Source organism: Mytilus californianus, unplaced genomic scaffold, assembly GCF_021869535.1.
Source record: "Mytilus californianus isolate M0D057914Y unplaced genomic scaffold, xbMytCali1.0.p SCAF_9, whole genome shotgun sequence".
Taxonomy (NCBI): domain Eukaryota; kingdom Metazoa; phylum Mollusca; class Bivalvia; order Mytilida; family Mytilidae; genus Mytilus; species Mytilus californianus.
In genome coordinates this window covers 18,112,899-18,137,560 of record NW_026262745.1, presented here as the reverse complement: position 1 = coordinate 18,137,560, position 24,662 = coordinate 18,112,899, and the positions used below count along the sequence as shown (strand labels likewise).

Sequence of the window (24,662 nt, the reverse complement as noted above, 5' to 3'; positions counted from 1 at the left end):
ACTAATACCCGACTATGAGTATGGGGTGAATTATTAGAAAATCTACTGTATATCAGTTTAGGGTCCACAATACTCTCATCGAAAAAGAAACCCAACAAATATGTACTGAAAACGATAAACAACATAATCTAAATCGTGTGATCCTCTTGTAACCATCACATGTTCAATATAGGGCGCCGTGGTACATGTATTACACAATATAAGTAAATAACTTTGGCTTCCCAAAATTGTTTGCTAAATTACGTTTACTAACCAAAGCGTTGCGAAAGCCCCATGTATTCATACTTTTCGGCTTTTTTTTCGCAGTAAACGTTCTTGCTGAAAGTATATTCTGTAAAACACTACACACTTAGTAAATTTGGAATGCGTGATTTTATTTACTATAAATGTAGTTTTGGACAGTAGTTATTGCTTCGGTAACGGCAAACACTTTTTTAGTTTAGATAAGTTACCCGTTTGTATATTTGTCTAATATTTGACGCATGAAAATTCACTTCCCTAGGTAAAGGGGATCTTTAAAATGAAAAAAAAACTCTTTGATTAAACAATTGGAATATTATTGTATTGAGTGGTTTATCCTTAATTAATTTCGACACTGAGTTTTCTTATTAAGGTCTTACAAAAGAAACGCTTCGAACGCAGAAGCTGCATGATTGCCTTTCATTATGCGAAGTTATGATTTAAAGTCAACGTCGCACTCAACGTGCACACTTGTAAACTTATGTGGTTCGTGTTAAATTTCTTTACCTCTTTGTTCTGTTTGCTTGAATTTTATTGTATCGTGTTTTTTTAACCAGGGATGTATGAATACGTAGAAACATTAGGAACTATATCATCATTCAATTTATTATTAGTTTCAGTATTAGTGTTGTAATTAGACCTATATTGTTAGTATTATTGGCTTACTTAAATTACATTAAACTGTGCTACTTTCAGTCGATGCAAGTATATGATTTATTTATGCCCGAGAAGGCATCAGGAATGAAGAGGAGATAGTTGCATTTCATTGTTAGTACTATTTTTATTTTTGTCACTTCTTCACACCATTTCCTGCATGTCATGTTACATGTACCTGATTTTACTTGATCAATATCTTTACATTAGCTTTCCAGAAAATGAATATCGCCATAAAAATAAAATATATACACAATCAAACTCAAACTAGTAATTTGAATCACATTTTGTCGAAATAAACAGGTAGATTCTTTGGTCTATAATACGTAATAGTTTTTGTGATATTTCATTGACTGGTGTATTTTGTTCTTTGTTATAGTTTTGTGTGCCATCCTTACACTTATGAAATTGTTCCTTGGTTGTTGTTGTTTTGTAAAGTGAAAATTGACATAAACGTTCACAACTTTAGTTTTTATATCATTTGATATAGACTGTTACGTTTCCTTCACAAACTGATTGTGATATGTATTTGAAAGAAGCATTGAGATGAGAAAAACGATTTTAAAATAGTCTCTAACAAATGAAATACTTTTCAAATTAATTGATCTGTTGAATGTTTGTTTTTAACGCCAATTTCAACACTCTTGGCTATATAATGGCGTCCAGTTTCTGTTGTTTCAAAACAAAATGGTCCAAAGAACGGCAACCAAAACGTTTATTTTTTGGATCGTTGACAAATAAGCTCAACCATATTGTCCTATGAATAAGAAACACGTACAAATTTTAATTTAATTGACTAGAATTAACATCTTATTTTTCAGTTTAGTTTTTAGTTGTATTAATTATTCTGTAATCACTTATTATATTCACAAGAACATCATCTTTTGTCCACCTGCAATACTCTAACCTATAAAATCAAACTTTGCCTTCATAACATTTCTTGTTTTTTCTTCCCTGGCAGCAACCTCTAATTCTGTGCCACAGTAGTGAAAACTGACATTTATGAGTTGTTCTTTCATTTTATCATTATAATCTGGCGACAGTTGTATAACGAGACTTCCAAGATAACTACAAGAATCGTCCGTCACAAATGTTGGTGACTCGCTAGTTGAAGCGTAAACTTCCAATAGTGCACTATCTGCGCCAATGTATGGTGCGTAATATGCTCTCTCTGGTCTCGGTTTTCCTATTTCAATTTGTTCCCCTTTGTGCAGATGAATATCAAAGATGTCATCGCAAATGTCCATTTCGTTGTACCTACGCCGTTTACTCTCGGGGTGAACTCCCTCAACAAACACTTTGTTCATAACAACTCCGTATGTATATTTACATATTCTTGATGTAATTGCGTTTGGTTCGTGCCCAAATAGAACTGCACCCTTCAGAACAGCTAACGAGCAGTCGTCAGGATTTATTATGCGCATGTGTGGAAAGTTTGAAACTATAGCGTCTTTGATCACATATGAATCAGAATACCCACCCACCAGAAGGATAGTAGTTACACCGGTTACAGGCGACGTGTGAAGTAATTCGTTTAGGTGGTGAACAATAGATGACACTGAATTATCAAACAAAGATTTGAAGGTAGGAGCAAAGACGAAAATCTTATCTCTTTTAAATTCTACGGCATCTTTCATCGCACTTTGTGCATTATGTTCTTGTATTGTAATATTATTTCTGTCTTTGAAAATATCGTATAAGCATGCCGGGCATTTTAAAGCAACGCTGGACGTTTGTACAGGTTCAAAGGTTCTCTTTTTCATTTCAAAGTCTAAGAACAGATCTAGTATTTCGTTTGGATATTTAGAGTTGGCTTCTTCTATAACTTGAGATCCGAAAATGTTCACCAATAGATTTCTAAATTCCATATCAACCGTGGAACCACCCCAACAACCTCCGGAAGCATAATGTACTTCCTGTAATGCGCCATCCTCTTGTATTTCATGTACAGTTACATCAACGGTCCCTCCTGCATTATAATTTATATGGATTTAACGTTCAAATTAAATGTAGAAAAATGACAAATAAAATCTGTAAACACATATATGTAACAATAATGTTAGTGTATTAAAGTAATGTTTATCGGAAATGAAATATTTAAATAATTTGGAGGTATAAGCACTTGTTTGTAACTACCGTGATTTTTTAATTAATCTGACAAACATTACTTACCGATTGAATCTTTTTCGAAGAAGAACATGCCCATTAGTGCTTTTTTTTATCAGTAATGAAAGACGGGCATTTTCATGTCGGCACAATGAGGCGTTCCATTTATATTCAGTAAAAACCGGAACCCTCATTGTGCCGACATGTAAATATCTTTTGATCAACAGTCTTTCGTTAATGTCTGTTTTGTCCACGCATCGTTGTAAATATAACGGAATTTTATAAGACTGTCGTACAAGTGAGAGGTTTAGCGCTATAAAACCAGGTTCAATCCACCATTTTCTACATTTGAAAATGCCTGTACCAAGTCAGGAATATGACAGTTGTTGTCCATTCGTTTGATGTGTTTTGTCATTTGATTTTGCCATGTGATTAGGGACTTTCCGATTGAATTTTCCTCGGAGTTCAGTATTTTTGTGATTTTACTTTTTTCGTTACAGTCATGAATATGAAAATGTGATTGAAATGATTATATTTATCATAGTCACAGGTTCGTCTATCCAAACTCCTAGCTTTGAGCTCTACTGATGAAGGTTTGTCTCGATCAAAATTAAAGACTGGCTCGGAGTCAGAATAATATGCCCCGATAAGGTGACATGTTTTCTGCTCTTTGGTCGGGTTGTTCTCTTTTTGACACATTCCCCGTTTCCATTCTCAATTTAATTTCTGTGGATTGTTTTATTGTGAACAAGCACGTTAACAAATTATGATAAGCGTGTCGGTCTATTAGAAGGCGGGATAATATCTATATTACGTTCTGATAAGTGTGTTTTTATTCCCTCTGGACGTTAAACACATATTTACCATCATGATCATCTGTATTTCCGAAAGTTTTTAACGAAGCAGCTTGATTTAAACGAATGCAAAAAGAAGTTAATTATGTGTAATGTCGACATCGCGCATTAATAAAAAGAGTATTCTCAGTAAGTAATTAAAATTAAATTTCTTTTGTTTTAAAATCGGACATGTTACGTGCAAATTATAAGTCGAGGATTTTTTTTCCGAAGTGTTCTCTGATTGTCATGCTACTCACTGCAACATTCATTTAGGCTCATCATACATGGCGTTGACCAATGTAAAAAAGTTCATACTATACGACCTTTTTTCTAAATATTTATCTAAACGAGGTACATATCTTTTGAGTTATGTTAATGTCACACAGTAGAATAACATACCTCCTAAATCTAAGATAAGGTATTTTGTTCCTTTTTCTAGTGCAGTTGTGGAAATCGTACTTCCGGACGCACTAATGCATTGTGGAATATATCTGCAGTATAAAGCTGCTGCCTCGGGTTCCAATGCTAATGTCAAATTTTCATTCTTGATACCTCCCTATAATATATAAATTACGTCTTTTAAACAATTATTACCTTCTTTTCAGGACTGTGTTCCAGTCTCGAATGTTTATTCGACTGAGGGGATTCAATGGGTGGGTAATGCATGCATACATGTAGCAGGAGAAGGCAACCTGTCTCGCTCCTTTTAGAGTTCATGCGATTCCTTCAGTTTTTGATTGTTACCTTGAATTGTCTCTTCTTTATCAATTTATGAGACTTGAACATGGGTACATGAGTATTGATACAAACGAGAAACTTAATAATAACGCTATAAATATAACTTGATAGGTAAGATATATGACTGTTTGTGCTCTAGTATGGTTTGAATTTGTTTATTGTTTAAGGTTTAAATACAAAAATGTTTAAAAACAGCATTTTGTATGGCGTAAATTTTTTTTTGAAAGGGTAGAACAACGAGAGATGATGCTATAACCATGTGTTAATTAAACAGAAATCTCCCCATTTATGAAATATTCAATTTATTTTTAATATACTAATATAAGATAGGAAATTTATTTTGTGAACGTGTTCAAGAGCCCGAAATAATTAAGAGATATTACAATTGGGTTGCAGACTGCTTTGTTCCATTAGGTGTAAGATTCTTAATTCAGTCAGCTTCAACTTTTCAAAGCACTTCACTACTACTGTCTCTCAAGTTAACCGTGAAATTTGTCAACGTTATATTATTAAAAACTTTTTCTTGTGAAAATATTGCAAACAACGATACCTATTTCTTAACTTCGGTCGAGATAAAACTATTGTCTAAACAATTACAATGATTCTATAAATAGAATATTAGATATTTGTTCTTGTACTAATACAGGAAAGAGAATTTGTACACATCCTTCCTTTTAAACGGAAAGAATAAAGAATTTTTTGTCAAATCGTTTAATCTAATAAGACCAAGCATTAATCAGTTCACTCAATAATCCATTTGGCAGTAAGAAGCTACATCTCACATCACTAAGTTTATTAATTAGTTAAAATTCATAAATAAGAGGGTGAAAGTCACATATATTGATCTGACATTGTGATATTTTAAAACACATCAGTATTCTGCATGTATATTCGCGTACTAGATACCTCCTTAAATGTACGTATTACTAGTATTTCATATGCTTATATAATGAAAATGAAAACGGTATTTCCAACTTCCACATTGCCTAGTGTTATACTGAAATAGTATAGAATACAAGATAAAGTGAAAGTAAAGAAAATCGTCCGCTTATTCACCTGATCTGCTGCTCGCCGCATAAACTGCTTTGCTTTATCATTCCAAATGGCCGGGACAGTAACCACCCATTGTATCATATTTTCTTGAAAGAAAGTTTGATTGTCTCTGCCGCGCAGTCTCTGTAACAAATGGTCTCGTAGATATCCTATTACCAGACCAAATACATCAATAGCTAGCATCTCTTTCCCTGTGACGTCATTAATCAGAGTTTGACTGTTTAAGTTCTATCAAAATATTTTTATCATATATAAATGTTATATAGAAAGCACAGCGACTAATTTTATTTAATTTAATTTAAAATAACTAAGACAACAGTGAATCACTCATCAGACTAGCAATAAAACACAATGTATATATTATGTTGATTCAAAAATAAACTAAAAAAATAGTTTTAATATTTGCACTGATTTTGTTCTGTTTCGTATTTACTTATCAATAAGCTATATATAAGAATAAATTTATTTATGATAGTGGCATATATTGATTGAAACAAGACATTCACATAATATTATATACACAGAAATAACAATCGATATCCAGCACAAAAAAATGACTTATGATACATTGATCCTTAAACCAAAATATATACAAAAATATACTATTTAAACTTGTTGATAATCTCGAAAACTTTTAGCTCAGAATGGGACAAGTCACATGAAAAAAAAATATATCTAAAATGAATAAATATATATATATCAACTGTAAAATATTATAACATGAGCACATGCAATTGGGTAAAAATCTGATCAATTAAAGCATTAAAAATTCATTACACCAAAATATTACTGTAAAAATAATGTTCTACGCAAATAAAATTTATGTAAAAATTTGCAAAAATGATACTGGATACAGTTCATTATTTCAATAATGTTTCTGTTTATATCAAGATCTTGAGTCCTCGATTAGTTTTGAGCATTCATTAAAGAGATTGTATCGCAGATCGTCATATAATGAGCATTCCATTAGAAAGTGTTTTTCTGTTTCCACGCTGTTGGATTCGCACAACACACATATGCTGTGTTCAATGGGCGTAGGCGGCCTGGAGTATCTTCCTGTCTCGCATGCAAGTAGAAGTGAACCGAAGCGAAACAGAGCCATGGTACGTCGCTCGGTTTTGAAAATGTTCAGACGGACGTAACGTTCGGTTTTCACACATTGTGTTTGTATTGCCTATAAATACGTAATTTGTTTCCGTTCGGGGGGTTACGTCGATCATTGAAAACATCCCCATGCCATTCCGTGTTATCTAATACGGTTAGTTTTTCGCAAATTGTACGCATCACAGTTTTTGTAGAGAAAGATAAATTATACACAAGATCTTTCACATTTAACAAATTAACAGTTTTTTCTACTTGGAAAGCCCAGCCTTTTCTATACCTTGATGTCCATTTAAGTATGCTATACAAATGAAAGTTGTTTACTTGTTTTGGTTCTTGACACAATGGATAAGAATTTTATCAGTTTTCACCAACAAAAAACATAGTTGACAGACTGATATACTAAGTTTACGTCGCTGATAATGTTGCATATATGCACAAGCCTTTTTGATAGCTACATTAAATTGATTGAAAAAAAGAGATAAATTTTAACCTTTTTGTTTGCATTAATCGTTTTTCAAATTGAGATTATAAATCAATATTATTGCATTGATAACTATTATTGAGAGAGTACATTTTTAACACTACTTTAGAAAATAACGTTTTTCCTAACAAAAACAAACAAGAAGATTCATTGGTATGCTTGTTAACAAGAGAAAAAATATCAGGGAAAACTTTCAAAGTTAGGTAATGTTATTCAGCATAATGATTTGAATTTATGTTTTAATAAAACTAACGGTACCAATGCTTTTCCACCATATGCGAATAAAGGTTTCTTCGTTGATGCTCGAGGCAAAAATATTTGAAAATCCGAAACTTATTGAAAAGGTGAAAATTAAACGTAGATTAACAAATGCAATTACACTGATATAATGATGTTCAATTACCTCTGTTGTGTAAAGTATCATCTTAAACTTCTGGAAAAACATGTATTCAGTCCCATCGTCAGTTTCCAATATATCCGCATACTTCTTTTGGGCATCGTAACCAAATGCAACCACTTGTCGTTCAGGGCCAATGAGAACGGCCGATGGAGCTTTTGTCGACAATCCACTGTTGTGAGGCCAAAGATTGGTTGATATTTTAAGTTTGTCGGCTTCGTAGTCATGTCGGAAGGAAAATGCATACCCACTAAATGTCGTACCAAAATCAATAGCTGCTACCAATATTTTGTTGTTTTCTGTTGGATTCTTAAAATACAAAGTTTTCATGTATTTAGTACAAAGTTGTTCATTGTGAATATCTTTACAAAACAAAACAAAAAGATACAAAGTCAGTAGTCAAAACTTAAGTCGAAAAAAGACAGATAATACAGAGGCTAAAAAACAAAACAAGACAAACATACAAAAGTCTTCTACATGTTACGCAGCAAACTATCATGCATCACGAACTCTATTTTAACCAAGGGTGAACCCAGGTGTTCCGGAATCAAACAGAGTTCCTGCTTGTCTACATGCAGCTTTTATCATCATTTCATTTCCCTTTTCAGTCGCAAACAAGGATAGGCTACTACCACAAATGAAAACTATCCGTGATAATCTGCGACATAGATATCCCGTAACGATCAACCAAGATATAATGGTGTTCGTACAATTTCGACAAATTGCTTCATTTTTACATCGCAATGACCGTGAGGGCATTCCGATGTATTGCTATCGCCTAGATTTCCATTATGTAACTTTCGTTTTGGGTTTGTAACCGATCTATAAACATGATAAATACGCGGATATTAACGAGTGCAAAATAACATTCCTTATCGTTTGTTATAAATACATCTCTTCAATGAATACTGATAACAATATTTTTGTTTAGAACATAAATTAATAATATGAAAATGTTTTGTCGTTAGATAGATATATATATATATATATATATATATATATATATATATATATATATATATAAGTTATAAATAATTGATATGGTAAAGCATGCGGAAGAATTTATTATATCTCAAGATCATTTTGCGACAATCCCGGCAAGGACCGGTAACTCTGCATGGAAGATTGTTTTTGCTGGAAAATAAGAATGCCTACTCATATCCAATCTTTTAGAAAAATCGAATTTTTACAGAAGAGTGTCCACCATGCACTTGCACTGCACTCTTATTAGAAAAGTAGAATAGAATGATATACAAATGGATGAAAATTATATATACATGTAACTGTTATATTAATATAATATATAACAACAAACCCGTGTATACTGATTTGTATCACTACAATATAATAGTTATTACAGTGAGGTTGAATTTCCTGTCATTTATTCATCATCCACTTACGAACTTGTCTCAGAAAAAAAATATCTCTGTACATTAACCTCAGTTTCAGGTATAGAGATGTGATTTTTTTCTGTGACAAGTGCTTTTGACAATCCACAAGAACTTGCGGTCATCCGATGTTCAGTACTTCAGTACTTTGATTAACATACTTCGTTCCGTTTCTTCTGTTTACTCAGAAACCAAGAGAGATCCCTTTACAGGAAACATAAGCTTTGGAATATAGTACCAAGTAACAGAGGTATTGCTCAAAAAGTAGATCAATAAGTAGATTTAGCTTGGATATTACAACAAACAGTGATAAATCGTTTTAATATACTTTATCAGGTATGTGTTGTATCGAACTCATAATATGATGGTTACAGCGCGATAAATAACAGCATTCGGAATACTTATAATAAGCAATGTATGAATATGTTTAATTCAAGCTATTTTCAACATAAAATTAATATAGGTGTTTTTGATACCAAGGTTCATTTGATAGAGTTTTTCATAAATGTAAAAAAAAAATGCATGCATAAAAAATACCAATAATCTAGGAAAACACAAAGTTGAAAGCAAAGATTAGGTAATTATTTTCTGGTTAGCATATGGTATCCGTTATTTTTGTACGATCTCCCATATTATAAGTAAACACGTATTAAAATGTCAAAACTCAGAAGCGCTATCTATACTACTAAAATAACGAGGTCCAATTTGTTAGCCGGCATGACATAAAAACGACAAATCAAAGAATTCAACTTTATATATAACTAATATAGGACAATGATTTTGATTAAAAATTACACCATTCCAGGCCCTTTTGTTTTCCACACATAATTAATATAATTTACCAATAATCAACAAGTTCCGGGTCGAATCCGATACCGATACCAATAGTATATGTCACATGTTACCTGTTACTTAAACCTGTACGTTCCACCTCTGTCAGGCGCTCCAACAAATGGTGTATTTGGGATTTGCTATATACACGGGTCATAATCAAACCCGAAATTCGTCATTATACAGGGATTGACACTACTTAATTCAATCATTGACCAAAAAATATATCTACAAGTAGTTTCTAGTTGTAGTAAGAAAACCAGGACGGATTCAAACAGAAATATTTTGAAAGCAGAGAAAACTGTGCACCTTATAATCAGCATGATTTTATCAAATGACAAAACGAATACTAAAAAACCAGGCTGAAAATAAGGCGTAGGAATTTAATTCAGTCACAGACCCGCGATGCCGCGGGTGTGTTGTAGTATCCTTTATTATATACTTAGTAGTAAATACAGATAAATTGTATGTGTAATACAATCATTGGCAAGCGTGCTGTATCAGCCACCCGTGATGATATCGATATCAGCACGGTTGCAAAGGCTTTATCACACCTTTAATCTATATGACGTCACGTCATCGATTGCAGTCACTGTTGCAAAGGCTTTATCAAACCCCTAATCTGTATGACGTCATGTCAAACCTCTAATCTGTATGACGTCATTTCAACCCCCCTCATCTGTATGACGTCAAAAAAAATATGCATGACGTCATGTCACATTAAACACATCTACGTGAGGTATATGTATATAATAAAGTGTATATGATATGGCTTTTTCAATATCACACACCGTATCAACCCTCAACCAATATAATCCCTCGAGCAGAGCTCTTGGGATTATATTGGTGTCTTGGGTTGATACGGATGTGATATTGAAAAAGCCATATGATATTCTCTATTTATTATATACTTAGTAGTAAATACAGATAAATTGTATGTGTAATACAATCATTGGCAAGCGTACTGTATCAGCCACCCGTGATGATATCGATATCAGCACGGTTGCAAAGGCTTTATCAAACCCCCAATCTGTATGACGTCATGTCAAACCTATAATCTGTATGACGTCATTTCAAACCTTTTTATCTGTATGACGTCATGTCACATAAAAAAAACATCTACGTGAGGTACATACAGTTGGAAAGCAGGTCACGGTTTGACCCCAAGTCTATCAGCAACAATAGAGTCACGTGACCGTGAAAATTCAGTAAAACTACGGATGAGACAAACCTCACTTTTACTCACTAAAATACCACTGTCATAGTAAAAACTTATTGATCAAAATAATCTTGAATATTCATAGTTTTAACTCGTCAAAACTTACACATCAACTCAAAGTCCTTTATTCTTTATTTTATCTTCAAACTTGAAGTTTGTGTGAAAATTGTCAAGGCTCCTGATCGAAAAATCTAAATATTTTCAAGGAAACTAAAAATGATGGGCTGAATTTAAATTTAATAAAGCATCCCATTAAGACAAACACTCGATATGAATATCTAGGCAATACAGTTTTGGATACGCAAACGTCAAGTTATGTTCAACACGAAGCGGTGGTTTTTTTGCCGATTTGTGCAAGTGGTTATCTCCCCTTGATATCACCAGTCAAAAATAAAAACCCACCAAAATGAATAAAAAGGAGTTTATTTTACAAAAATCAAGAAGAAATTAAAAGAAAGTCGATTAACAACTATGTTATTATAATATTAAGAAGAGATACTTCTCTACTTTTCAGAGAAGGATTACAGGTAAAAATTAAAAGACATAAAATTGTTAAAAATTATATCTAGAAACCTGAATTGATATATAAATTAGCCCTGGCTGATGAAATTTACTTTCAGTTTATAATTTTTATAATGGGATATGGGATCACTCCTAATGTAACTACTTCTAACAATGTTTAATTCAATAAAACATACTGTATACAATTTAAATAATCTTTCTGAAAAAAATAGTACTGACCATTTATATTTTATATTTTAATAAAGTGGGACCAAGAGTCACAATTTAATTTCTTCAAAGTAAAAAAGCCTTTTAACTCAAGCCTATGTTTCTTAGTTGAACAGTACAGTACTGCCTAAAAAATATCATACAGAAAAAGGATAAGTTTACCAAAAAAATGACAAAAATTTCTGTAAAATAAATAATGCTTAAAATTATAAGTGAAAGTGACATAATTTTAAATTTTAAAATCATTATTATGTAAAATTCAGTAGCCCTTGTCCAATTTCTCAGGGTATTTTATAGTCCAAATAATTATGACGTCTTGGAAGGCTGTTTTAAACTTTTGCATTTTATAGATTATGAAAGTAAACATTTTGAAAAAAAATTGAGGCTTCTTCTCTTCAGGTTGCTGTATCTGCTGCTTTACATATTTATTAACAAAGTATTGTATATTTTACCTGAATAATTGGATATTAATCTCAGAAATGAAAGTTGGTATGACAAATCTTGGGCATTTTACTTTAATATTGATCCATGATGATTAAATTTGACAAGATTTTGCCATTTGAATAAATTCAATTTTGCATGTTTGTAATCACACATCTCTATGAATTAATTTCTTGTTTGACTTGAAAAGCTAGTGTTTGCTCTTATTAATGTAGCTTACTTAGTAAAGAGATAATTGATAAGCAAGGTTTTTAACTTATAAAATATAAATATAATTAACTGACCTTCATTTCCTTTTTTCATATGTTTTTTCCTCCAGAAATTTTCTTTGCAATGCATTTTCTATTGCTATTTTTGTGCTTTTGTTTATCCATAGGCCATCATTAATTTGACATATTTGCTTCCAGTATAAATGAAATTTTCTTAGACCTATAGTTTCAAACGCCATAAAGAAGAACTTTGTTTGTTGTTTCACTTGTCCAATGTGTAAATTTTCACTATGCACATGACCCTGACACATATTTTGTAAACGTTATATATGACGTATGTTGAAAAAGAAAACAATGGCACCGTTAATTTGTGTAGGGGATCAAAAAGGGGTTTAATTACTTTAAAATGGAGATATCGTATGGAATTGTGAAAAACAATAATTTTTAATCACAATTTCATTCATATCTATAATAAAATCAGTATTTTAGAGTACTTTGGAAACAGGTACAATGAAAAGAAGTTGAACTTTACTGTTTTGAAGTAGAAACGCAGCCAAAACAAAACCAGGTACAAACTGACATGACTGGTGGTCACCAAAATTGATGTATAATAGTAAAAAATGATGGCTTCATAATTGTGTAGAAATTTGAAATAGGTTACCCGGTTTCATTTAAGATTTTTAACGTTCTATTCCGTATTTGGATACGCAAACGTCAAGTTATATAAATTCGATGATTTTGGCGAACAAAAAAGATGGCTGATCATTTTTAGAACGAACAGGATAAAGTAACAGCAAATAAAAGTTATTTTCGACAATGTTTCAATGTCGTATTGAAACTATATTGTTCACCAAATCTACAAACTTTAAAAATCAATTATAATAAAAGCATGACAAGTTGAAAAAAATAGTTTAAACGTCGATTTTTTAGCCGATTTATTTCGCGGACTTTTTGACGTCACCGACGACTGTAGCGCCACCTAATTAATTCCCCCTGCTATTGTTGCTGATAGAGCTTGACGACAACGGACGTTTCCAAGGACTTGCTTTCCAACTGCATATGTATATAATAAAGTGTATATGATATGGATTTTTTCAATATCACACACCGTATCAACCCTGAACCAATATAATCCCTCGAGCAGAGCTCTTGGGATTATATTGGCCGGTGTCTCGGGTTGATACGGATGTGGTATTGTAAAAGCCATATGATATTCTCTATTTATCAAACAGCTTGCAGGAATATATTGTATTTATTTAACCTTTATTTCATTGCACTACTTCAAATGTTGTCAGGTAAAAAGATAAGATAAGAAGTGGTGTAAATTGCGTACAAGTACAACCGCATTCCCATTTATTCTGTACAATTACAAGACGAATAATTCTTAATCATTTAAATATAAATTTAAAAAACGAAGATGGGTATGATTACCAATGAGACAACTTTCCAACAAACCCCATATGACGTAGAATGCTGCTTTTACAAACAAAATACCTACTTTGTTATGACAACTAATCTGCATACCACGTTACTGTGAAATTTAATCTTAGTTAGATTATAAGAATCAAAAGTAAGGCACGCTATTGAGAAAGTAAGCATTTTCTTGGTAATTCACTGTGACATAGTGTTGTTGAGATGATACATAACTTTAGTACCTGTTCCTGGGCGAACATCGATGGTCTGTTCCTCTGGACATGGCGAACTGATTGTCTACCGTTTGATATCTGAAAACACACGAGAATTAAACTGTTGTCAGGACATAAACTTTAAAACTGAAGATTTTCAAAAGAAACGATAAAGGTTAACGAACTAAAGTTTATATCATTAAATGTGTGCGCACGATACAAGTTTCTTGAGAAACCGCCATGTGATACGCTCGACGTCTGGGAGGCCAATATATCAATTAATTTTGATAAAATTTTAACAAACAAAGAGGGCCAAAACCTTCTTATTGTGAATACACAGAGTATATGGTTAGAAAGTATCCACTGTACTGCGAATTTAACTTGAATCTGCGATTTCCTATTTGTATACTTTCTTCATCATTTGAACAGTTTTATCACATACAATTACACTTGTAGAGCAGGCATACCTGTGGTATATTTGGATCCCTTTCCGAATATGGCGGTGGAGCTGATGCCATGATAGATTGACCATCTTGCTGTAGGACTGGATATAACTGGTTTGGTTCTATACCTTGTGGATTTGTCTGGAATATACCCCAAAAAAAGAAAAGACTATTATTCATTCACTTTCTTACTTTGTGTATCAGTATACTACATGTAAACGATTAAACATTTTACTGAATAAAACTGACAAGTAATTAGATTGCATTTTCTTTATAAAAGAAAGAACGAATTATTAATAAACATTTAACTTTATGTCATAAGGATAAGGTCCTTCCTCTACCAATACTTTATCTCTTCCTGAACATTTAATTTAGGTCAATTTTGTTTCATTAGCACTAAAAACCACACTTACGGTATGTCCACTTTGGTTATAATAAGGTGTTCGTCTACTTCCTTGTAAACAATTTCCCATTGTCAATCTGTTGTATAAAAAAATAATATACATATTTTGTGTAATAGTATCCATAATATAAAATGTTATCCGTTTTTTACTTCATCCTACTTCTCTTTCTTCTTCTTGTTCGTGTTTCTCTTCAGACTTATTATTTCGAAATAACTTGTGAATCATTGTCTTGGTATATATTTTCCATTCTGGTAAAAATGCATATCATTTATATGACCTTCATTGTTAAAGTCAAATGGAACGAGTTTCTTGTCATTCTAATGGTTAGGAAACTAATGAATGTTTTTATTCAAAACTGAAATTTCTTTGCACGTTTTTTTTTCTCATTTATTACGAATTTATAAATTAAAGCGACAAACAATATTTCATTCGGTGATCGTTTGTTTAAAACTTTGACTGCTAATTGAATGTAGTTTTATTGCCGAGGTTTACCGATCGTGACCTTGATACGCAATTAACACAGAAACATGAAGCACTTGAAAATCAGTAAGATGAAGTACTATCTACCTTCCACGTGTTAACCTATTCTTTCATCACGGTTTAACCTCGCAGTTGCGTTGTGGGTGGTTGGCGAAGTTCCAAAGAGAGTGTCAATGTTAAGTTTACTACAAACGGAAAAGCTGTCGGCGAATAAGGTTACAGAAGGACAATATTTCAAAAGCTGTACATTTATGAAGATTTGGATAAACTAAAGGGTTTTCTTTCAAAAGAAAGTCCCTATTCACGTGTTTTATAGTAAAACTGTATACTAAGTATATAAATCGAATCCATGTTTTGTTATGTATCATATGACTTTAAAATACTAATTTAAGGTTACATAAAACCGGCATGTGTCATAGTATATATTTCCATGTCGAGAACAACAACTAAATTAAATTCTTTAAAAGAATTAAGAATATACAAAGGTGGTACTGTCATTGTTATCAACCACTTAAAATACTTTAGATTATGTAATCAAATCCCGTCAATTGTCTATGCATGTAAATACTCCAATTCATAAGGATATTTCGTCTAAAATATATTTTAGAAATCGGAGTAGAGCCAGTAAACCAAATAAACGACCCTGTAAAGGTTAAGTTTTTAAACTTCAATTGTTTGAGCAAATCTAACGTGTTTGTATGGCTAAAAGTATTATTTTTTAAACTATATTAAGAAAATTTGTATAACTGCTTCATATATTATAAATATTTAAGCCTGCAATAGGAGTGCATTTTATTTTAGTCCATTTTTCCAGAAATATGTCACCTTTTTTTTACCTTTTTTCATGATTTCATATGTGGCGCCCTCAATCCCTTGCCCATTGGAATTATGGTTGAAAAGTAAAAAATATGGTGTATAACAAATATTTCAGCAAAAATATTTGTGGGCGAAGGATGGCGCCACTGTTAACTTTTCAGAAAACTCTTGAGTTACTCATTAATTTTGCCAAATTATGCAAAGAATCAGGTTTTTACGCAATTCACCTACATTTATGACGTCACAAATACATCCCTGATGACGCAATTGGTGCAAATCTTCATTAACTGACACAAATTGGACATTTCAGTATCTGTTTTCATCAAATTTTCACAACATATTTGTAATTAAAAAATCAGATTTTTAAGGCCATAATTATGAGTTAGTGAACCAACTGATATGTACCAGCAGTAAAGAAAAAGTTATTTGAAATTAATTTCTTGAAACAAACTGTTAGATCTTTTTTTCTTATTCGTGTAAATGTTTTGAAAAATGTATGATTTGATCGTGTTTTTCCCAGTAGTATTAGAATTCAAATCAAAGAACTGTTTTTGAAGATATTCGGGAATCAGTATTAAAATACTGTTATCTCCTTTAAAATACCATTTTTTATATTTATTAAAAAGAGATAAAAGCCTGTTCATTTTTTCTATGTAATCAAATAAGGTTGATGTTATACCCATGTATTAAAAGTAATACTTCATATTGCTTTTTAAGGATTCCTACTGTTTCGCTCTGCATAAGTATATCGGTTGATGAAAGCAAATATAAATTAATATCAACTGGCCTAAAAAAATAATGCGACTGGGATTTAAAGTGCTCTCAATTAAACCCTCTTTACTTCGAGTCCGGATGATGAGTAAACAAAATTGAACACAAAATATTTAGCTAGATGTGTATAGCCGACACAAATGCCCCAACTTGTGGAATGATAGCTAACAATTATACGTAACATTAACAAACAAACAATCAGCATGTCTAAATGCATAACGACGTAAAAATCAGGACATTTGTTTCGAAAGAACTTAAGTTAAGGGCGGACATCGGCTTTGACGTTTTGAAGTAGATAAAGTAAACCCATAAACAAACAAAAAGAAGGGAATAAAATTGAGAATGGAAATGGGGAATATGTCAAAGAGACAACAACCCGACCAAAGAGCAGACAACAGCCGAAGGCCACCAATGGGTCTTCAACGCAGCGATTCTAGTTGATATGCTTACATATGTTACATTGCATTAAATGTTAAGTAGTTAAGTGCACAAAGGCATTTAACCTTTATGTACTGCATGACAAAGACATGATACATATATTCTGATAAGGTACTAAACAGATATTAATCATACTTACTGATGTACGAAAGCTTAATCCTTAGCATTTTAAAATGAAGAGCATATTGAACAGTAAAAACATCAAGCATGTCTTACTACTTATCACATCCAACGCGATGCATTTATTTACGTTTTAGAAAGAAACTCAATAGCAACATTTTACCTGTGATTGTCATTTATCAATATTTAAAACAGGTCACGATAAGATTTAGATTTTCCGAAAACCTATATCGACATTCGTGACTTCATATTGAAAATACATACTTGGCTTACAGGTACATGTTTAATAGATTGCCTTCCCATTTTTATTCGTATAGCTAACTTGTGCCTGCCCCATGCAAGTCAGTAGCCTGTGATTCATTGGTTGTTTGTTCCTGTTTATAATATTTGTTTTTCGTTTATTGTTTTGTTTATAAATCAGGTCGTTAGTTTTCAAGTTTAAATGTTTTACATTTGTCATTTCGGGGCCTTTTATAGCTTGCTTTGCAGTATTGGTTTAATTTGCTCATTGTTGAAGGACGTTTGGTGACCTATCGTTGTTAACTTCAACGTCGTTTGGTCTCTGGTTGAGAGTTTTCTCATTGGCATTCATACCACATCTTCTTATTTTTATATTTGCACTATGTGTCGTATGAGCTATTGCTCTCTGACCTATTACAATCACATGGCGTCTTTCGTCAAATTATTTTCTAAATTTATTATATCTTCTGATACTACCAAATAAATGTCTTTGGTTCGTTAGGTCACATTGTAACATCAATTCGTTTTCAGCAAAACGAGATATCAAACAATCAATTGACTCCTTCCTTACATGAGTTGTTGACAAATAAATGATTTTTAGGGAAATTTTTTAATTAACACTTTTGCTTAGCTATTACAAATTCAAATAATACAGAAGACATTTTTGTTGGATTAATTCTCTGTGAAATACTGGTTATTTCAAGCATTACTGTCAAGTTTTGTCATAATCAGTTTAATAGTTTGAGAGAAATTTAATGTAACGTTATACGACATCTACAGTGATTTGAGCACAATTTCTTCAAAAAATCCAAATCATGCCGCATCATGATAGAATATAGTGCGGATCAATAATATCACCAATAAATGATCCAATATTCATCTTATCTGCATAAAAACAGTTGAATATGATACAAAAGATGACTCTAAGATGATTAAAACCACTAATGTACCTCTTTGTCTTTATTATAAGGTCCCTTTTGGTCCATTATACCTATCATTCCCTCAGAATGTTTACTTTTTAGGCTAATAAATCATAACTTTGGGGTAACTATCACACATTTATGCAAGCAATGTGATAATAAATGAGTAATTAAAGTGTTCAAGCTGAATGAACTATCCATATAAAAGTTTACTGACTCCATGGAGGTTTCAATAAGTCAAAATGGTTCCCTTTTGGTAAATAATTTGTTGTTACTGCTTCAAAAAACATTTCATTTACTTATTACTGTATATTTCTTAAAGAATTACTTGGGAAACAGTTTTCTTGTATCGCCCAATATAGGAAGTAAGGAGAAAAAGCTCCCGTAAACACTGAGTAGGGCTTGCTCTGCCTACTCATATTCATGGTATAGCCCTATTCCAAGGCAATTTCCCCTAAAATGTGTTTTTGGGACTCAATCCACTCAGAATATTTCAAGTTTGCTATATTTGAGAAAAATAGCATGAAATTTAAAAACAAATGAGAGTACATTCAAGGTCAAAGGTGCATATGCATCTTCCCATTTAGGAGTAACACCACCATTGATTTTCCCCTATTACACAAATGTAGTCTTTGTTAAATTGGCACTTTTCAAAAAATTTTGCAGAATTTATATTTGTTTCAAATAAAGAAATAATTGGCATGAGTAAAATTTTATCCTGTCCAGTACTACCGTGAAAATGTCACATAACATTTCATTGCAAAAAAGATAATAACCATCACCGGAAGTATACCAATCAAATGTTAACCCCTTTTTTCCTGTTAAGCAATGGTAACCATGTCACCTGAAGTTTCCAAAATATTTTATAGAAACAGCAAGTAAAAAAAGACTGGTGCTTTTAAACACCCAATATATGTATTTATGACTCAGAAATTTGTTTCTGTAATGAAATGCAGGGTTAATTTCCTACAACTGTCAAAATCAAGGGAATATTTTTTTTCTACCCTTTTTCGTATGAAACCGGATGTGACGTACTATGATTTGGTGGTATTACACCTACAGGAAATAAACAGAAACCATAGACTGCAAACGGTTTCATCTTAAAGTGAGAGAATCTGCCAAGAGAGCAATCAAAAATCAAGTCGAATACAAACAGACAATATCAGGACAAAAAGGAAAAACGACGAAAAAAACAAACAACTGTTACAGTTAATAAACTAGTACAGAGAAAACATTAGATTGAACAACACAAACCCCACTAAAAACGGGGGTTAATTTTACTCAGATGTTACGGAAGAAAATGCAGTTCTTTCTCCCATAGTGGCATCATCAGTTACCATGGAAAAGTATGCAGTTCTTTCTCCTATAGTGGCATCCTCAGTTGTCCCGGAAGTGTATACAGTTCTTGCTCCACTAGTAGCATTGCATTCATTGTGTTACTCACAGCAAGTTACAAAACGCTGATAAGTCGCATTCGGTTATGTCACAATCGAACAAAATAGGAAGGTGGTCATCTTTGACACATATATTCCATAACGGTCACCCAAATGATTGTGTCTGTAAGATTTTTAAAGTAATTACTTTAATTTTACAATTTTGGACCCTTGGTTCAATAGCTTCCTTGCAAACAGCAATACTCTATCAATGAAATCATGATAGGAAGTGTAAGCTCGGGAATTTCTTAACAAAAGGGAAATATGCAGACGCCGCTTGAATGTTCCTATATTGCACGCGAATGTTAACAATGGAGACAATTAAAATTATCTCTTCTGTTGTAAGTTCAGTTCTCAGACGACCCTCATTGTCAATTTCTAGATGTAAGTCAGGATATGAACAACTATATCTGTGGTTGATGCGATCAACATAGTCACCAAACATAGATTCATATTCAGTGAATGGACAACATCTATATTGTGGAACGTGAAGTTAAACGTTAATGCCAGGTTCTTTTCATTTCTCTTAAGGAACTCCTGTGTGAAGTCTGCCTCGTGATATTAAGCATATGTCAGCAAGAAGAGAAGCACAGTTGGTTCCCGTGGGAATGGCGATTGTTTCATCTTCAAAAATGCCAGTTTGACTGACACAAACTGTTCACTTCTAACAAGAATAAATGCTCTTCATAAAGGAGACGGTGAAACATCAACCATCAACGAAACGGCATTAATAACCAAAAGACATTAAAAGGTCAACATACACTTTATGCAATATGCCAAACTCCAAATTAATAGAACAAAATGTGAATAAATTAAATAGAAACTTTCAGAGATCTATCATCAATTATAAATTTTCAAAATAACAAAGGTAGTTAGATGTGACATGGACTGACACCTGAATATTTAGCGTGGTTTTTTAACTGGTATTTTAACTCTAAACCCCTTTCTTTTTTAATCTCGATCAGCGCAGTAATAAATGTATACTAATGGCACTCTACTCCAAAACAACGGTATAATAGTAAACAAAACATGGTACAAATTAGTCCAACTGTGTTTCAGACAAATTAATGATCATCGTAGATTCAAATATCTTGTTTCAAAATAAGAGTGACAAACAAAGATAAATATTGTGTTTTATGAAGGAACAATCATACTTTGTAATAAACCGCTTTGGTTTACACAAATAGTTCCTTGAAACTACCATCATCAAAACGTTTGTTATTGTTACATATTTGTAACGTTAAGTGGACATGTTTTTAACAGACATTCGGCATTTCTATCGGAACCAACCTCTTCTAGCTGACTTGTTTCTAAATGAGACAGGCTTCTCGTGAAAATGGAAAGAGAGCTAGCATTATCTTTCATTTCTTCCCTTTTAACTTTTAACACGTCAGGGGGATAACTTTTCTTATGCAATTCCTTGACGTTTTGAAATAGGTAAAGTAAATCCATAAACCAACAAAAATCCGTGTGTGTTTCTTACCTTAATCACTTGCTACAAGTAATGTTGATAAGTAAAAGGAGTGTGCACTTAAGATTGTTTTGCCTATTCTGATTTTGTCTTTTAGGTTTTGATGCACCAATACGTTTTGTCTGTATTGTTTTCCAAACTCCAGGTTCCGATTGTTCTTGATGTAGGTGAAGTCAGAGTCAAATGTCATGCACATTGTATCGGTATCACATATTTATGCAACCGAGTTTATATATATATATATACCACACTGAAATATGTTGTATGTTTGCTTCTTTGAATATGAAATATACGTCCAATCATTCCGATATAAAATTAAAAGTGCAAAATAAAGGATTGGTTTTAAGGTGAATTATATATAGACATGAACACGTATAGTATTACATAAAAAGGTACAGATAAAGGTTTTGATAATTTAATTATGTAAAAATCGATTATTATTAAAAATCTTATATACCACGCTATCATGAATCAGATGGTTAACCCTCATATTCAACTTTACCAAAACACATGAATGGATAGGGCAACAAAGTAACAAACATAGTCAAAGAGCCATTAAATAGAACTCCGACAGTCACGAACATTCATTAAAACAGGTCAAAAACCGGGTAGTTTCTTCTATCATTCTCACAAAAATTGTCAGACATTGCTTATAACGATAGAAGACTTTTAAATATATGCAAAAAAATGACAATTTAAAATCATTAATATCATTTACATCATTGTATTCTACGTAAACATAGGACTACTCGTGAAATGACGCAATGTTCGTTGTTTTGACATGATAAATACATGGAACTACACATCCATACCGTGATACAAGTAGGGCTCAATTTTTAGAATAAATCGTACGAGATCGTGAACATACAAATAAGAGTTTGAAACAAACATGCAGGGCTGCTGTTTCAATATATAAACAGTAACAAAACATTAAGATCTTTTACACAGATATTTAGTGCAGAGTGGTCCGGGAGATTTTCTCAACGGAAGATTGGTATAATTCAACAATTGAATTTCATCTTATTTAGTAATGCCATGACTTTTTAGTATTGAACTTTTCAGTAATGATTCATGTTTTACAGAGATTGTTGGGTTGTTAAAAAGGATTTATTGTTCAAAATGTGATATACGTATGCCACTTTGTATGTTAGCCCCTTGCATCCCCATAATATGGTATCCCTTAAATGTGAGATGATATTAAGGAACTACTAGTATATTATACTGTAAACAGTAATTGGCCTTAAATTCGTCATTCTATTCTGTTATTGGAGAACTTTCAATATGAATATGAGTAATCTTAACAACAATGTGTTCATATATCATCCGTTTTTTAATTAAGTTGCTACATAGTAAAAGGTAAACAAGATCTTCAGAAAAAATCTTTTGTCTTGTTTGTTTTTCGTAATTTATGCCCAAGGACCACTTACAGTTATTTTAAGCATTACCGTTCGCTCATAATTAAAGCAGGATACCAGTATAATGCTTTGTTTTTATTTGTCTATCTTTGTATATACTTATTGACTGATGGCAGGTTAATTGTTTTCTAATAACAACGTCAATTACCAATAATTGAGGATACTTAGATCAATTAAATGTAACCTAATGCCGAGATTTAAAACAAAATGTCCTCACCTTCAAATTTAAATGGAGAAACACTTCCGTTACATGCATATCTCACATCGACAAAATGATTATTGACCAAACTAAATCCAATAAAGTTTAGATAACGTTTCATTATAGTGTATGACGACAATATTTGATTTGTCGTTCTAGTTCCTCGTTGATAAGAAATTGATACAGGCTGAGGAACGTCTAGTTTTTTATCATTGCAATGTCAATATTGAAAAAAGACTTGATTGTGCTTTATATAAATTTTAGTAAACAGCTTCAAGCTGTAGGGTTTTCGGTGTTTCCCGATCGTAAAGCATTGCAGTGTTCCTAAAATGTAAATAAAAATGAAAAGGACCATACAATCCTTTACCTGAGACTACGATTACACTATTGTTTAATAGTTCTCATTCTTTACATAAGGACACAAATTGCATGAGATCATATATGATTTTTGATTTAGTTATTTTAATATTCCTTTTGCGTATCGATGTAAATTACTCAAAGAACTGTAGTATCTGTGTTTAATATAATAACTTAAAGGAATAATTTAAGTTTGTAAATTAACCCTTTCGGAAATCAAATGAATAATTACGTACTAGTGTCAAGCTATCCAGCAATTCTCATCCTGCAATTCTCTTACGATAAAGCTATCCTGCAATTCGTCATCCTGCAATTGCGTTCGAAAAACAACTTGAATGACAATTTTATTTTTTTTCTTCAAAATCATGGTTTTTGACTTGTTTTGTTTGAAAAAAAGATAAATATCAAGTTTTTTATATCCCATTCACAAATTTCTAACTTTAGTTTACAAATTTCTATCTCATCTTTACGGTCTATAACTAGAATTTACAATTAGAAAAATCATGACGATTCACAAGGAGTTATATATCTGTGAAGTCCCGAATATGGTTCGTTTTTATGCATGTTTAAGAATTTCTTTAATAAGCTTTCTTAAAGGCCCAAAATTTCGTTCGAAACAAGGAATAAAGCCAAATTCTAAAAAATATACATTGGGGTACCCACTTACCGACCCATTGTTTAGGTAGTTCTCTATGGCTAGGGATTATAGACCTTGCTTTAAAGAATAGCTATAATTTAGTACTACATCGGGAGGGTAAAGAATTTCTGGGGTAAGCATTCTTAAAGGCCAAAAATTTCGTCCGAAATATGGAAATAAAGCCAAATTCGATAAAATACGCATTTGGGTACCCACTTTCCGACCCATTGTTTTGGTAGTTCGTTGTGGCTAGGGATTATAAACTCTGCTCTAATGATTAGCTTTTAAATATAACTACAACGGGAGGGTAAAGAATTTCTGGGGTAAGCATTCTTAAACACCGAAAATGTCGTCCGAAACATGGAAATAAAGCCAAATTGGATAAAATACGCATTTGGGTGCCCACTTTCCAACCCATTGTTTTGGTAGTTTTTAATGGCTAGGGATTATAGACTTTAATTTAATGA

At 32.3% G+C, this 24,662-nt stretch overlaps 1 protein-coding gene across 1 annotated transcript; it reads right to left on the bottom strand.

Moving 5' to 3' along the window:
- Nucleotides 1-1,001: 1,001 nt before the first annotated feature.
- Nucleotides 1,002-17,705, bottom strand: LOC127714224 (heat shock 70 kDa protein 12A-like). The gene is made up of 8 exons (XM_052220247.1): nucleotides 17,687-17,705; nucleotides 14,908-14,974; nucleotides 14,519-14,635; nucleotides 14,082-14,150; nucleotides 7,616-7,918; nucleotides 5,631-5,855; nucleotides 4,236-4,392; nucleotides 1,002-2,863 (listed from the first exon to the last, which is right to left on the bottom strand). The coding sequence occupies exons 2-8, from the start codon at nucleotides 14,965-14,967 to the stop codon at nucleotides 1,797-1,799; spliced, it is 1,998 nt and encodes a 665-aa protein (XP_052076207.1). The 5' UTR covers nucleotides 14,968-14,974; nucleotides 17,687-17,705; the 3' UTR covers nucleotides 1,002-1,796.
- Between the last annotated feature and the right edge of the window lie 6,957 nt (nucleotides 17,706-24,662).